The sequence below is a fragment of the Hemibagrus wyckioides genome, linkage group LG06, assembly GCF_019097595.1.
Source record: "Hemibagrus wyckioides isolate EC202008001 linkage group LG06, SWU_Hwy_1.0, whole genome shotgun sequence".
NCBI lineage: Eukaryota > Metazoa > Chordata > Actinopteri > Siluriformes > Bagridae > Hemibagrus > Hemibagrus wyckioides.
The window spans coordinates 19776859-19791839 of NC_080715.1; the positions used below are offsets into that span (position 1 = coordinate 19776859).

General features: G+C 37.7%; 1 protein-coding gene across 1 annotated transcript in view; it reads right to left on the minus strand.

The window, feature by feature from the left end:
* Positions 1-5793: 5793 nt before the first annotated feature.
* ncam2 (neural cell adhesion molecule 2) overlaps positions 5794-14981 on the minus strand; it is a 163355-nt gene continuing 154167 nt past the window's right edge. The window contains 2 exon segments of the mRNA XM_058393724.1: positions 5794-8274; positions 9815-10022. Coding sequence (XP_058249707.1) covers positions 8160-8274; positions 9815-10022 — 323 coding nt within the window. The 3' untranslated portion in view covers positions 5794-8159.

Genomic DNA, 14981 nt, shown 5'->3' on the forward strand with positions numbered 1-14981 from the left:
CTTACATTTCATGCTTTATGTTTCTGAAATAAGATCGGTTATTTATAATGAAATGAAAACACAATTTCAGGAAATCATACCAGATATTTATTTTATCTAAAGCAACATAGACATTGTAAAAGTCTAAAAAAATAAATAAATAAACTCGAGAACCCGTTGTTCCTATTCTTCTACGGAAATTGCTTCTCTAGCATGACGAGAATGACTCTACCTTTACCACTGCATTTAAATCAATTTAAGTTGTTATTAATGTATTTTCTTACAAGCCTAAACAAGCCTTTACAGAAACAGAAACAAGAATAGTTCGACAGTTTAACCCTGAGAAAAGCTCAGGCTCCAATGAGAAAGCATGCTGTGCAAACAGTGTGGAGGTCACTTGTGTGTGTGTGTGTGTCTGTGTGTGTGTGGGAATGTGAGCATGCTTGTAGAAATATGCAATGTTAGCTGGTATTGAAAGTTAAAAATGTAAGAGGTTTGAAATGATTAACCTCAATTACTGTGTCCCAAAACAGAAAAAGCACAGGATTAGTTTCTCAAAATGGCAAACACTGACTCTTTATATGCACTGAAAAGAAAGGCGAAAGAGTATTTATCAGACTATTTACAAGTTCTCTCTAACTTTTTGCTATTTTGCCTTGACTCCCTTTCACCTGGCGTTGGCTTGAGATTTTTGTCTCTAATTACTGTACATTAGTGGCCTTTCCATCATGTTCTCTCTCATTCCACCTCCACTAATTCAAGCAAAATGGCTTTCACATTTTTAAATGAAAAATAAAGGAATTTAATTGAATACCAGTCATTTATTTTGAAATGTTAAACTAGTTGACTCATCTGCTTTCTGTCTAGATGGGATGGAAAGAAAGGAATACAACTTTTTTTGGATGAACTCTAATCAGTGATGTACAGCACAAAGCTTTTTTTTATTCTTACCTAGCTTACATTTAGCTCATTAGCATTTGCTGGCTATCTGAAGTGAAATGAAAGTAACGATTTTGATGGCTAAGTTACATGCTGATCTTGTTGACCGACATCTGCTTGCTATTTGTATGATCGGACTTGCTGCAATACTTTAGCATTAGAACACAATATTATTTCAAGTCAAGTCAAGTCAAGTAGCGTTTATTGTCATTTCAACCATATGTAGCTGATGCAGTACACCGTGAAATGAAACAACATTTCTCCAGGACTCTGGTACTACATAAAACAACATAGAGCTACATAACAAGTGGTAGTGGTAGGGGAAGTGGTAGCTCAGTGGTTAAGGTGTTGGCCTACTTATCAGAAGGTTTTTTGAGTTCAAATCCCAGGTCCACCAAGCTGCCACTGCTGGGCCCCTGAGCAAGGCCCCTAACCCTCAGTTGCTCAGTTGTATAAATGAGATAAATGTAAGTCGCTCTGGATAAGGGCATCTGGCAAATGCCAGAAATTTAAATGTAAATGTTAATGTAATTATACAGAGCTACATAACAACATAGAGCCACGGACTGAAAGTAAGTTGTCCTAGCCACATAAAGTGCATCGTGTGAGGACGAAAAGACAATACAGTGCAACAAACAATGCAAAACAAAACAGATACACAAAATACACAAAATAGCATGACCTAATTCTACTTCAGCTATACTTCTGGACTTCTCACTTTTAGGTTTTTCAGGCTCACTGTGTAGCATCAAACTTTCAGTGGAGTTCAAATTAGCACAAGTGAGTGTGGCTGCGGCATTACTTACTTTAAGCCAATTAGATTAGGGTTTCATGAAGGAGAAGACATTTAATTAAATTTAAGTTAATTAGACATTTAATTTCATTTAATTAAATCTATGTAAATGTTATAGAAACAGAGAGCACGGGGAGAAGACAAATCGTGTGTCAATTCACCATGTGAGCAAAGACTATGAAAAATACACTAAGCAGGGTCTAGAAGCACGTATGAGGAAAAACACTCAGAGAATACTACATTTCTATAGACACACTGATTCAGCAAACTATTTTATTAAATTAATTCAGAGCTATTTCCAGAGTTTAATCATTGCTAGGGTGCAGGACCCCCAAGTATTTTACAAAAGTACATGATTTATGAAAGTTTATATTTTATATAAGTCTATGATAAATTTCCTTACCTCTGAGAATATTTAAAAACATCCATTTCTTGAATGTTCACATGTGAAATGCAAAGAGATCTCAAAGGGATTGGGACTAAAAAGCTGTGCAGCCTTAAAAAAACAACTTAATCGGGAAAAAAAAGCTTCAATTTGCTAGGGAGCATAAAGACTGGACTCTGCAGCAATGGAAAAAGGTCATATGATCTGATGGGTTCAGATTTACCCTGTTTCAGAGTGACACACATCAAGGTAAGAAAAGAGGAGGAAGAAGTGATGCAACCATCATGCCTACTGCCTACCATTCAAGCCTGTGGGGCAATGTTATGATCTGTGGCCGCTTTAGTTGGTCAGGTCTAGGTTCAGCAATGTTATATGCCCAAAAAAATGAGGTCAGCTGACTACCTAAATATAATGAATGACCATGATTTTTTTCCATCAATGGATTTTTTCTTCCCTGATGGCAAATTGTGAAAGAGTTGGTCAGGGAACATGAGACATCATTTTCACCACAGAGTCCAGACCATAACCATATTGAGAATCTTTAGGATGTGCTGGAGAAGACTTTACACAGCAGTCTGACTCTCCCATCGTCAATACAAGATCTTGGTGAGAAATTAATTGAACTCTGGACAGAATACATATTGTGTGATTGCATACACTCAATGAATTATGCTATGGCAAATGTGTGCCATAATCAAAGCAAAAGGTGGTCCGACAAAATATTGACTTTTTTTTTGGTCAGGCAGTATATACTACATATGATTTTAAAGTACTGCTGTTTTAGCAAAAACACTGTCATAGTCATTTCTAATTGTTACATTTGGTGAGGTTTTCTGTGAGGAGACTTTTATCTAACAGTTATGAAAAGAAATTGCTTCAGCACTTTGCAGTAAAGCTGTTCCATTAAGTTTTCCACTTGAGAAAGTTGCCAAGGCTGAGGATTTTGTGGCTAATTTTTTGGAGGACTCACATCGCCCCAGATGAGTTGCTCAAAAAGAGCGAGCAAAAGTGAGCGAGTGAAGTGCATCACACCTAAACAGCAGGAACTCAATGCAGTCATAACACTCAGTGAAGAGACTGCATCAAGGCTTAGTCATGGCACATTAAACACAAACCCACAGGACTAATGAGTCGACTGATGCCTGTCCCTTTGACAAGCCCCTTTTTGTTTGCTGTTAGTTTCTTAAGCTCTGCTTAATTCCTTCCTACACAGAGCTAGAATACACCATTAAAGACAAATTTACCATTAAACCAGCAGTTTACATGGATGTCGAGGCTTTGCAGAATTGTAAAAAAATGTGTGATTTGGGTCAAAACACAAATTAAGAAAATCCATAATCAGGCACCCCCCCAGAAAACAAACAAACTCACTCACTCACTCACTCACTCACTCACACACACACTCACACACACACTCACACACACACTCACACACTCACTCACTCACTCACTCACACACACACTCACACACTCTCACACACTCTCACACACACACACACACACACACACACACACACACACACACACACACACAGAGGGTTTATATACACAAATGACAACGGTACCAAGCAACAGGTGGGATTAGTTAACTACCATGGCAACAGGAACTGAGAACAGGAAACACTGACCATATAAGGGAAGAAGGAAAGTGGACCACAAAAGGCACATAGTGAAGTATGACTATATAGAAGCAAAGGTGAATTTATTGTTTATGAACTCTTGAGGACTAACACTAATAGTATAATGGAGATACTTATCTTATACTACAAGATAGACTTGTTGCTACCTGTTGGCTTTCACAGGTAAAGGTAATGAGTAGTGTAATAGCAGAAGTTAACCCTGTGTATGTCTATCAAGCACTCCCTGATGCTTTCTAGTATTGACTTCAGTAGATTGGTGTTATAGTTCAATATTTATTTGCTACACTATATCTACCTGTAAGCAATATGCCCAAAAAAGAGAAGGAGAGAAAAGACAGCGTAAGCATCAAACATGGATGTCTTATATTGCTTTTTAAAGTATAATCTAATATTTCTACTGCTATGTATCTCTCAACATCCCATGTCAATCTCTAAATCAATAAAACTGAGCCAACCAAGAATATATGATTTAAAGATTTATACTGAGGTACTGTATATTTACTTACAGCAGCAGAATGAAAGATTTTTGAATTGTATCCTCGCTTACACACAAGAGAAAGCATAATCCTGTTGTGAGCTACACACAACGCAGTACACGTACAAAAAAAACTTTAAGGCTGAAAAACAGTATTGTATTCACCAGACGGCATTACTAAACAGCAATGACGTCATAGACGTACCAGCATTACATTTTGCAGGGTAGAATGTGGTTTGAGATGCATATTATGCTTGTGTGACTCTGAAGATATAATTATCTGCTGCTATTGTCATCACTTCAGGTTCACAGAAGTGTTATGACAGTAAAATCCTTTGATCAAATTGTCTGATATAACTGAGTCTGAAATGCTTAAAGAACCAAGAATCAGGAAATGCACACTGTTAGCATCTAGCCAGCTAAGGTTATATGTTAACATGGTAGCTAAATAGCAGCAAATGAAAAGAAGTTGATTGCCTTTCTTTCACTCAGTATAACCTAGATTTAAATGCTTACTGTACAGAACTCTCTCTCTCTCTCTCTCTCTCTCTTACTGCCTTCATATTGGTTGTTCCTCCTGTCAGGCACAGTAAAGACAAAGTTCCTTCAACTTGGAAGGATATGCGTGTGTGTGTGTGTGTGTGTGACATTTTTCATATCTGAGTTGGTGTATGATGTATATGTAAAAGATTCTTGCCAAATCTAACTGACACAAAGCCGACTATAAATTACTTTTTATAGAATTGTCAGGGTGACTCACAGCAGCTCAGGAACATTATACATATTTTATCTTTCTTTTCTCCCTTGACTCATGATTTTTTATTTTTTATTTTTTCATTTTGCAAGAACTCATTGTAATTTTAAGAAAACTTTGGAGACCTTAGCCATAGTATGTCCAACTTTTAATAAAATGAATGTTAAAAAATATATTAGCAGAAAATGAAAACAGATTTGAGCTCCTTGCTTTGTTCTCTCCTAATCCCTTAAGCATGCCTGGCACAGATGAGGACTGATTGCACTGATATGCATATTAGGTTTTATCAAAATTAAAAACAATAAATAAAATGTAACGATTAAAAATATTTTGGCAATACTGTCCTTTCATATAAATAAATAAGTGCTGTAAACTAGAAATATGAGGGTGTTCAAATTCATTAATATACATTATTTGGCAGATGCCCTCATCCAGAGCGATTAAATGGTAACATCTCTGTTAATCCTGATGCACCATTATATTTTTTGTCACTGCAGACAGTGAGTGTTATACCTTCCTTCATCTGTATCCTATGTATTTTTTTTAATGCTCTGTGACCTTTTAAGCTTGATAACCCCTAAGATACAGTCAAAGTTTGGCCACCAAACTTTAAATCCTAGTTTTTTATGCTGACAAGACCCTGTGTAAATGTTACACTATGAATCCTCTGTAGTTTATGGACTTAACCTTGAGGTGTGGTGAGAGCTGATGTAGCTCATAAAGGAGACACAGTATTATTTTTTTAATATCAGGACACTTTTATTTACAGCTGAAAATTACACTGGATTACAAGAGTTCCACAAGTATGGTTGGGTTTATGGATGGACAACGCCCCCCCCCCCCAACCCCCCCTTCCCTGAATAGCGGACAAGCTGAAAGTAAACAAACAACATTCCAGTTACTTTTATTTGGGCTGACAGTGAAGAGGTTGTAATACTTAAAAAGCAGCACAGGTGTAACTCAGAACACTGTGTAGCCTTTGGAGAAATCATCTGGATGAATGAAACATGACACTGTCTGATTGAGATTCAGCCAAACAGGTGCTCTCAAAAGGCCTAATGAGAATTTTAATTGGTAGATCGTGACCAGGTTACACATTCCAATCGTTTTAAGTGTGGAGATATTAACCAAAGATCACCCAGTGGAAATCAGGGCCAGTTGCACCAAGTGAATAGAAGTTTGAGAGTAAGTTGGTTTGTAAAATTGGTCCTAAATCACATGTTTAGAGTAATTCCATTAAAACTAGCATCGTGTAGAATCTGGGTTGCACCACAGCCACTAAAAAGTTGTAAAATGACCAGAGATCTATACTGTGCCCCACAGAGTGATGCATTTCACCCAGAACAGCCAATCAGATAATCAAACCTGATCCAAAACAACATCCAAGACTGAGACATGTAGAGCTTGTAAAAAGAAAACTAAATGGATTTATAGGTTTACTCTGCACATAGCAGCACTGTTGACTCTGAACAGAATCACTGAGTAGTTTTATTTATAACAAGCATTGCACGTACTATGCCTTTTGTCGAACATTTTATGTTAACTTGAGGCTATATGTCTATAATATTTAATATTTTAATACTAAAATGTAGTGGCCATTTATGTTCAAATATATGCTACAGTACTCTACAGCTTCAGCTCTTCTGGTGCAACTGGCAACTGGTTTTCTCCTCTCCTCTTTCATGCAGATTTACTCACTGCATCTATGAATCCCTGGACTGAGTATCTGACGTTTCAGAGTCCTCATTACTTCTCACTTGCGAATGATGGACACACTGTCATTCTGGGATTCTATAAATGATGTGTTGCATTTATATTTGTATTTCACATTTGTTTATTTGTAGACTGACCCTTCTAATGAGTCGTGAGTCAGAGTCTGGTAAAGCTTATTTATGGAGAAACATTGGAAATGATGAGGAACAGATTACGCACATAGCCAGGAATGAAGAAAAGACCCAGGGCTGCAGGAAACAATACCTGTCATTCAGCCAAACTGTCACACTTAGGCCCTATTATGAAAATATTAACGAGTAATGCCAACAAGCAATGCAGGTGTTATGTCGATGTTACACAAATGCATGTCATGAGTGGTGCCTTTGTTCCCTTCATCTGCAAAAGTAATACTGTGTATTTACACTGAAATGCTTGTGCAGATCACATTTTTTCATCAGCTTCATATGTTCACCAAATTCATTTCTTTCAAACTTACAGCACAAAGTGTTTGCATTTCACATTTATCCTCTATACTTTCTCTTTTATTATACATTTTTCACATAGTGTACCACAACATACTGCCACAAGGTCACTCACTTCCACATACAGATCTGCTCACACACACACACACACACACACATACTTGTTCAGGCAATAAGCTGAAATAAAAAAAAACAATAAAAATTATGTGTCAACAATTCTGAAATAGGTGATTTCAGTTTTCTATGCTGGGATCCATTTCACAGAGATTGATTGCAGTTTGGAATTCTGTCTTTTTTAATTAAAACAGTCCGAATGGAAACTGACAAAGTGTTTAATTCGGTGCAAGAGTATGAAGATGAGGAAGTGTGGACAGAGCCGGGGAATGCTATAAACGGAATCTCAAGTTCGTGTCTCTCTAATGTCACAGCTGCAACATTCTAATAAACACTACTGCCCAAGGTTGATGCTGCACAGTGGCCAAAAGGCAAGAACAGAAATACACTATAATTACCCAATACCACAACACACACATAAGCCCACACAGAGGTCAGACTGTGACATGATGCAATCTATTCCTTTGTGGATGAATAGTGTGTTTGTGCATATGAAATCTCTCTGGAAACTTGAAGTGGTTGGTGGTTTCGAGCTTGGTGTGAGAGAAATATTAGGGAAAAGAACACATATCAAACCGCTTCCGGTAACAGAGAATCACACGCAAAGCTTCAGCCTTTAAAAGAAAGAACAACAATCACAGATAAACAAGAGCCTTTCTGTAGAGAGGCCTCCTCTGAAAGATGTATCACAAAACAACTGCTGTGTAGCCTTTCCTTTTTTTCATATGTACACAGTTTCTTTGTGGATCCCCCTGACAATCAGTCTCTAGCAAGGGACTTGTTCAGCTATGTTCTTGTTTGTTTTCTCATTAGCTTGCTGGGTTTTTGCTGTTTTGGTGTTTGGGTAGCTCGTGCATGTCCCCGAAGTGCACGGCAGCTGCTCCATTACGCTTTGCTGTCGTCCGGCATCGTGTGTAGGCTGTTGTCACCATGAACTTTAATCTCAATCGTATCTGGTTTAAGGGACTCTTTTCCATTCTCCTCTTTCAGTGGCAGCTTCCTGGAGAAAGAGAAAAAAAAGTACAGCACATGCCACAGGTCAATTTCAGCTGAAATAATAATGCTTAACATGCACAAGATCAAACACGATTAGTTACTGTACGTAATTATTTTGTTACTGTATTTAACACCTACTGATTACTCTTTCCAGCACTACATCACTATATTTCTCTATAATCATATATCCAGATGATCATAAAGTGACCTCTGAGCACGAAAAATCTTCAATCTAAATTCCAAAAACTGACTCCCACTAATGTCTATCTTTTGCTCTCTCTCTCTCTCTCTCTCTGTCTATATATATATGTATATATATATATATATATATATATATATACACACACACGCACACACTTTTTTTTATTTCCGTTAAAACTAGATATATGCAATAAAATCAGTATGTGGTGTGTGGGCAGACATCTTTTTCATTTTTGAGCCTTTCATGTACTTTTATGTGTCTAGTATTATATTACATAGTTTCTGGAGTTTGCCTTTTTTACTTTGCCTTGACTGACAAAATGTTTACTAGCATATTTCAGCACTTGAGTAACTGGAATTCAGGCACAATGTCTCACATCACACCAAACTGGTTTCAGGGAAATTCTGTTGAGATATAGTGTTTTCACATGTTTCAACATATGCTGATATTTAGCTATTGAGTGATATTTTCAGGAAATGTGTGGCCTTATGGATTGTGGAGAATGCAGCATGACAGTTTTATCACTTTCTGTTTTTTTTGTCTGGGAGCCAACCTCTCTGTTCACAAGGAGCATCAAGGTTCTAATAAGGTTATTAGAAGCGAGGCTTTAGGACAGTGAGGAATCAGAAGAGGCCTATCTGGCCATCCCACAGTCTGTGTTAGAGAGTATCAAAGAAGTCTTTTAAAGCCCTGCCTCTTGTTATTGGAACTGAAGGCAATCTTGCCCCCTAATCCTTCTGAACTCATAGCCAAGCAAACGTGACAGGATTTGATTCTCAACTGCAAGAGGACGTCTCACAGACACATTACATGACTGGAGAACAGACACTTCTTTGGCAGCAGACATGAAGAAGTTAGATAAAGCACCTCCACAAAAGGTCAAAGTCTCGCTAGAATGACCATATCTCCTCTGGGCCATCCCATAGATACACAGCTTATGTCATATCATGGAACAAAATGTTTCTTGTATAAGGTAAGTCCTTGTGTTTTGTTCCACATTGTTGCTTGCAGTTTATAATAAACATATTACTTGTTTATGAGGAAGATCCTGCTGTTATGTTCCACATTGTGGCTAGCGGCATGTAATAAATGTTTTACTTACTTTCCGTCAGACAGTAGTGCAGAGCATGAAAATGAGAATGACGCAAAGTAAATTGAATAGAACAATGGAGATTGTATAATGGGGTGAAAATAAAGAAGAAATTCAGGCAAATATTCATATAAATAATAAATCAACTACTTGAAGAGCTGAGAGAAAAAAGCAGTAAGTGCCTAGATGAGTGAGCAAGGACATAGCACAAATCATTCAAAACAAAAAAACAAATCATTCAGGGACACTCACAGATAGGCAGCCTTTCCTTCCTCCATCTCTTTGCTCTTGCCACTGGTGGCGGTCTTCTTGCTGCACAGCTTGCGGGTGATGCACATAAGCAGGCCACACTGGCGCAGGAAGAAGCAGCTGATGTCCACCAGCACCAGCAGCAGCAGCAAGCCTGCCATGCCCAGTCCCACTACTGCACCCAAACTGAGGCTGCTGAACAGGGAGTCTGCTGAGACAGGAGTCACACAGCACCGTCAGCTACACATGCACTCATGCCAAACACCACACTGAGCAAATCTAATACTGCAGCGAGCTGAAAGCACACAACCAAAGCAATGAACACATTATAGCCATTAGTGCATAATTCAGTGCAGATCAATGTGGAGTGATTGTGCCTTAACAGTGATTGGAACTAACAACTACACACCATCCACTTTATTAAGAAGACCTACACACACACACACGCACACAGGTATCTAATCAGCCGATCATGTAGCAGCAGCACAATGCACAAAATCATGCAGCTACAGATCAAGAGCTTCAGTTACTGTTCACACAAAACATCAGAATAGGGAAAATTGAAATTTCAGTTGATTTTTTGTAGATGGGCTAGATTTCAGAAACCGCTGTTCTCCTGGGATTTTCACACATTACAGCCTCTAGAATTTACACACAATGGTGTGAAATAGGAAAAAAAAACATTCTGTGTGCAGACGGTCTCCAGGCTGAAACACCTTGTTGAGAAATCAGAGAATGACCAGGCTGGTCTGAGCTGACAGGAAGTCTACAGTAACTTAAATAATCACTCTTTACAAGCATGGTAAGCAGAAAAGCATCTCAGAATGCACAACATATCAAACCTTGAGCTGGATGAGCTACACTTCATCAGGGTCCACTCCTGTCAACCAAGAGTAGGCAAAAGCTGTTGACCTGTCTGTATGATTCATTTATTTTTTTTGCTTTTTTGCCACATGATTAGCTGATTATATAACTCCATGACAGTGAGTGTATACCAATTATATTTTGAATTTAGCTATAAAATTAAAGCTAAATTAACAGCTTCCTGTTCAACATAAAAAGTACAACCCAAAGCCAGACAATCTCATTATTAATGAAGAAAAAAAAGTTTCTAATGCAAGCTCTGTTTTTGAAGATAGGGGTATAGGGCTAGAGGCACAAAGAACAAGAAACAAGGTTTGCCATTGCCCAAAGCCTGTGTTTGCTATTTCATCTGAATTAATTATGAAGAAGACAAGAGAAATAATTCAGTTGAGAAAGTAAACCATGTAGCAATTTAATAGCAATGAATGGTGGGAAACCTACACCATTTTACCCATTTTACATAAATGCAATGTACACAACTGAAACATGAGACATCATATAATTTGAGTTTATGAAACATGCCTAAACAGCATTCATTTCATGCCACTTTATATTCAGAAATAAACCATGTTACAGTGTGTTGTGTTTGAATATGAAATCTCAAAATCAGGCAGGTAGACTAGCCTTATGACAGGTAAAAGGCTGATGCTACATGTCAACCTCATGGGAAATGAAGTAATGTCTGTAAAGGCATTCAGAGGATAGAATCCATCTCAAAATAACATTTTCAGGCCATTCTCTGGGCCTAAACATATCAATCACTTAGACTGCTGAGAGCTGTACTGCCATTAACTTAACATTCCATCCATCTATAGGAAGACATACTATCCAGACATAATGACAGAGAATTAGGTGAAGAAAGAGAATTAGAAGAAGAAAGGGTGTTAGGTGAGCGGAATGGAGCGCTTCAAGAAACCTGCCGTACATCAACACTTAAGCTTTCATATGGTTTTGAAGTACCATACAAGCAATTAAAGAAAGTGGAAGGCAAACCCACAGTTAAATGTAGCAGTGATAAAAAAGAACTGTGTTTTTACCAATTTCGTCTAGTCTAGTACTTCAGAATGAGCTTAAATGCAGCTCCACATCACTGCTGAGTGAATAATGGGAGTATACTGCATGCACTCGGACACTTCACATTTTAGACAGGTTTTCACTTTTGATGCATGGACGATGTAACCATCTCCTCAACGGCGTATTGGGTAGTACATTAATTTTTCTACATCTTTTCCCCTCTGAAGAATGTGTCCCCGTTCTTTAAACTGATTTGTTGTTGATTTATAATGTCATTAGAGGCTCAATTTAGCATCTCGTTAATATTACTTATCCTGAAGTTCCACAAATGGGTGTGATTCGTCTGCATCTGGGTTCAACGCACTCAATTAATTAACTCTGAGTGGTAATTGAGTCTTAGCAATGAGCAGCAATAATTCAGGCTCGATTGATCGTGCCTGGCCGGAACCTTCACACTAAGGGGTGGTCTTTGGGTGTGCACCTAGTTTCTGATTGACAAGCTAATGATCCTTATAATCATGCATAACGCTTAATGACTCTGTCACTGTGATACATTACATAAGTAGATGTAAAAAAAAAGAAAAAAAAAAGTTTGGAGCTTTGCTAGTTTCGAAACACTGACACTTCTAAATGCTTAAAAAAAGGTTGTGATCTCAAGTTGACCTCAATTTAAAGTTTAATTTTTATATAGATTTTTCAACACATTCATTCATTCATTCATTTTTTTTTTACTAAGAGTTTTATCCTTTTGGATCCTGAGCCAGTCCCAGGGACACTGGGTGTGAGGTGGAAATTCACCCTGTAGTGGACATCAGTCAGTGAACAGGCATTTACACACTCACACCTACAGAAATGAAATAAGGAAGTATGCAGCAGGAACCGTTTCCATTACATACAGCAACGATACAGTACAGTACATATTTAAATGGTCCTTCCTCTTGTAAACACCAGTAAAGTAGGGTATGACTTTGGTCTGTGTGCGACTGTATACCACTTATAAAGCTGCCTCTGGTAAAGTTTAAAAAGCCACACTTATTTAAAAAGAAACTTATTGCAATAGTCCTGAAGCAGAAGAGTTATCTATATATACATATTCTAATTATATAGCACATAGCCCTTCACTTCTATGCCTCATCGCTATATAAATAACCCCAAGTACCAACCTAAAACAAAACAAAACAAAGATCTCATTGTCATTTTACCTCCAAACGAAAACCAACACACAGAAACCAGGTGGGAAACATGTAGAATCACCTTTTAGCATTACCATTTTCTGTAGGGCTTTATCAGTCTCTTGCATGGTTTTGGAGAATTTGTGACCCACTCTCCAATGCTTCACTGATGTATGAGAGCATTTGTTTCCCATCTCAATAAGGTTGAAGTCTGGATTTAGACTTGGCCATTCCAACACGTTGATTTTATTTATTTAGACATTTAGTGATTGATGTTATTTATGTTGATGCTGGGGTGCTTGGAATTATTGTCCTGCTGTATGACCCATTTTCAGACCAGCTTAAGCAGCTGGACAGATGGCCTCATTCATTGCAAGAATATTTTGGTATAAAATGGAGTTCATCATTGTCATCACTGATGTTTTCAAGGTCTTGTGGCTGCAAAACAAGTCTAAATCATCATCCCTCAACCACTAAGCTTGACAGTTTGTATGTTGTATTTGTGATCTTACTCTGTGTTTAGTTTTGACAAAAATTGGCACCGTGAATGACGACCAAACATCTCCAACGTAGTCTTAAAAGACACTGTTCCAGAGCTTTTGCAGTTTATTCAGACACAATTTTGGAAAAATAAGTCCTAGTACCATAATCTTTCTGGAGAGCAGGGGCCACCCTTCCATGAGAGTCTCATCAAGGTTTCTTCATGATATTGTCACAGGAAGATTTTCCTTGCCATTGTAGCCTCATTAACCATCTAAATGTATATCTAAATATATGTAAAGCTCCTTTGTCACTGTCCATTGCTAAATGTTCTATGTAAAAAATTGAATTTAACTGAATTATCCAAAGACTACGCAAGAACTTACAGACAGCTGGTGCAAAAGTTTGTGATTACTGGGATAAAACAGATACCTTTCAAAAGCATATTGCTTATTCTGATTCATACATGGGATTACCAGATGTTGCATAATTCTCATACAGTCCTGTTAAAAAACAGCACAAAAAGAATTCAGAAAACTCTCAACTAAAAAGACTAACAACATTCCTACTTTTGCGGATGATAGAAAATCCACCGTTATTATAATGTTTTCAACCACTATGGTATTTAACAGAACGGCATAATGTAGGAGAACAGACGTTAGGAACTGATTTATAAATAGTTACTAATAAAACCTAAAGAAAACTTCAGAATCTGAGGCCATTACCTTTACCCTCCCCTGAAGCAAGGTACTGAAGTCAGCCTGCACTTTAGAGAGCTGCTCATAACATAAATATGAGTCCTGCTCAAGCACAGTCCATGCTGAGGGAACAAGTGAGGCATAGCTCTATAATGATCCTTTAAAGACCCAGAAGCCCATTAAGACATTACGCTCCCCAAGCAGAGGTGACCCTCCACTCATTACAGGTTTAACAGAGTCATTGCCCCTGGGATGGCCATTATCCAAAGGCAAGATGGCTCTGCTTAGGGGCTGGGCTCATAGTTCAGAAACCATTATGTGCATGTAAAGTTGCACCTAAGAACGTGAAAAGTAATAAGCTACCACCTGGAGTCCATGGGGAACAATGACATTTTCAGTAGACCATTCCTGATGAACAGGTGGGTTCCAAGACGTCCATGTGGAGAAGTCTTTGTGCACATGCATGTATTAAAAGCCGAACAAAATCATAACCTGTTTTTCCTGGGAATTTAAGTGCATAATCTTAGACAGCTGAAAAATCGAAAAAGAAAAAAGAAAAATCTGAAATCTGAGCTGAACATACTCATTTCATGCACCATTCAAATCTTTTTCTAATAAATAAGAACACATTATCCTTTGTGAATTTTACAATTTAGCATTTTTTGCCAAGCTGTCCTTTAAATTTTCATGTAATTCTCTACAGTTCAACACAGCAAGATAGATATTAAGGCAAATTATAGAGCTTGCCAGTAATGAACACATGAACATTTTCCTAAATGTCCATAAATGACAAATTGAGAGTTGCTCTTCAAACCAGGCATTACATTTTGAAGCATAGTTTCTTTCATCACATCTGTGAGACATTTCTTTCAGAATGCCATTTTGTATAGTGCTTTTAAATCGCCACCAAAAGCACTGCCTTGATGAACATATATTTATCTA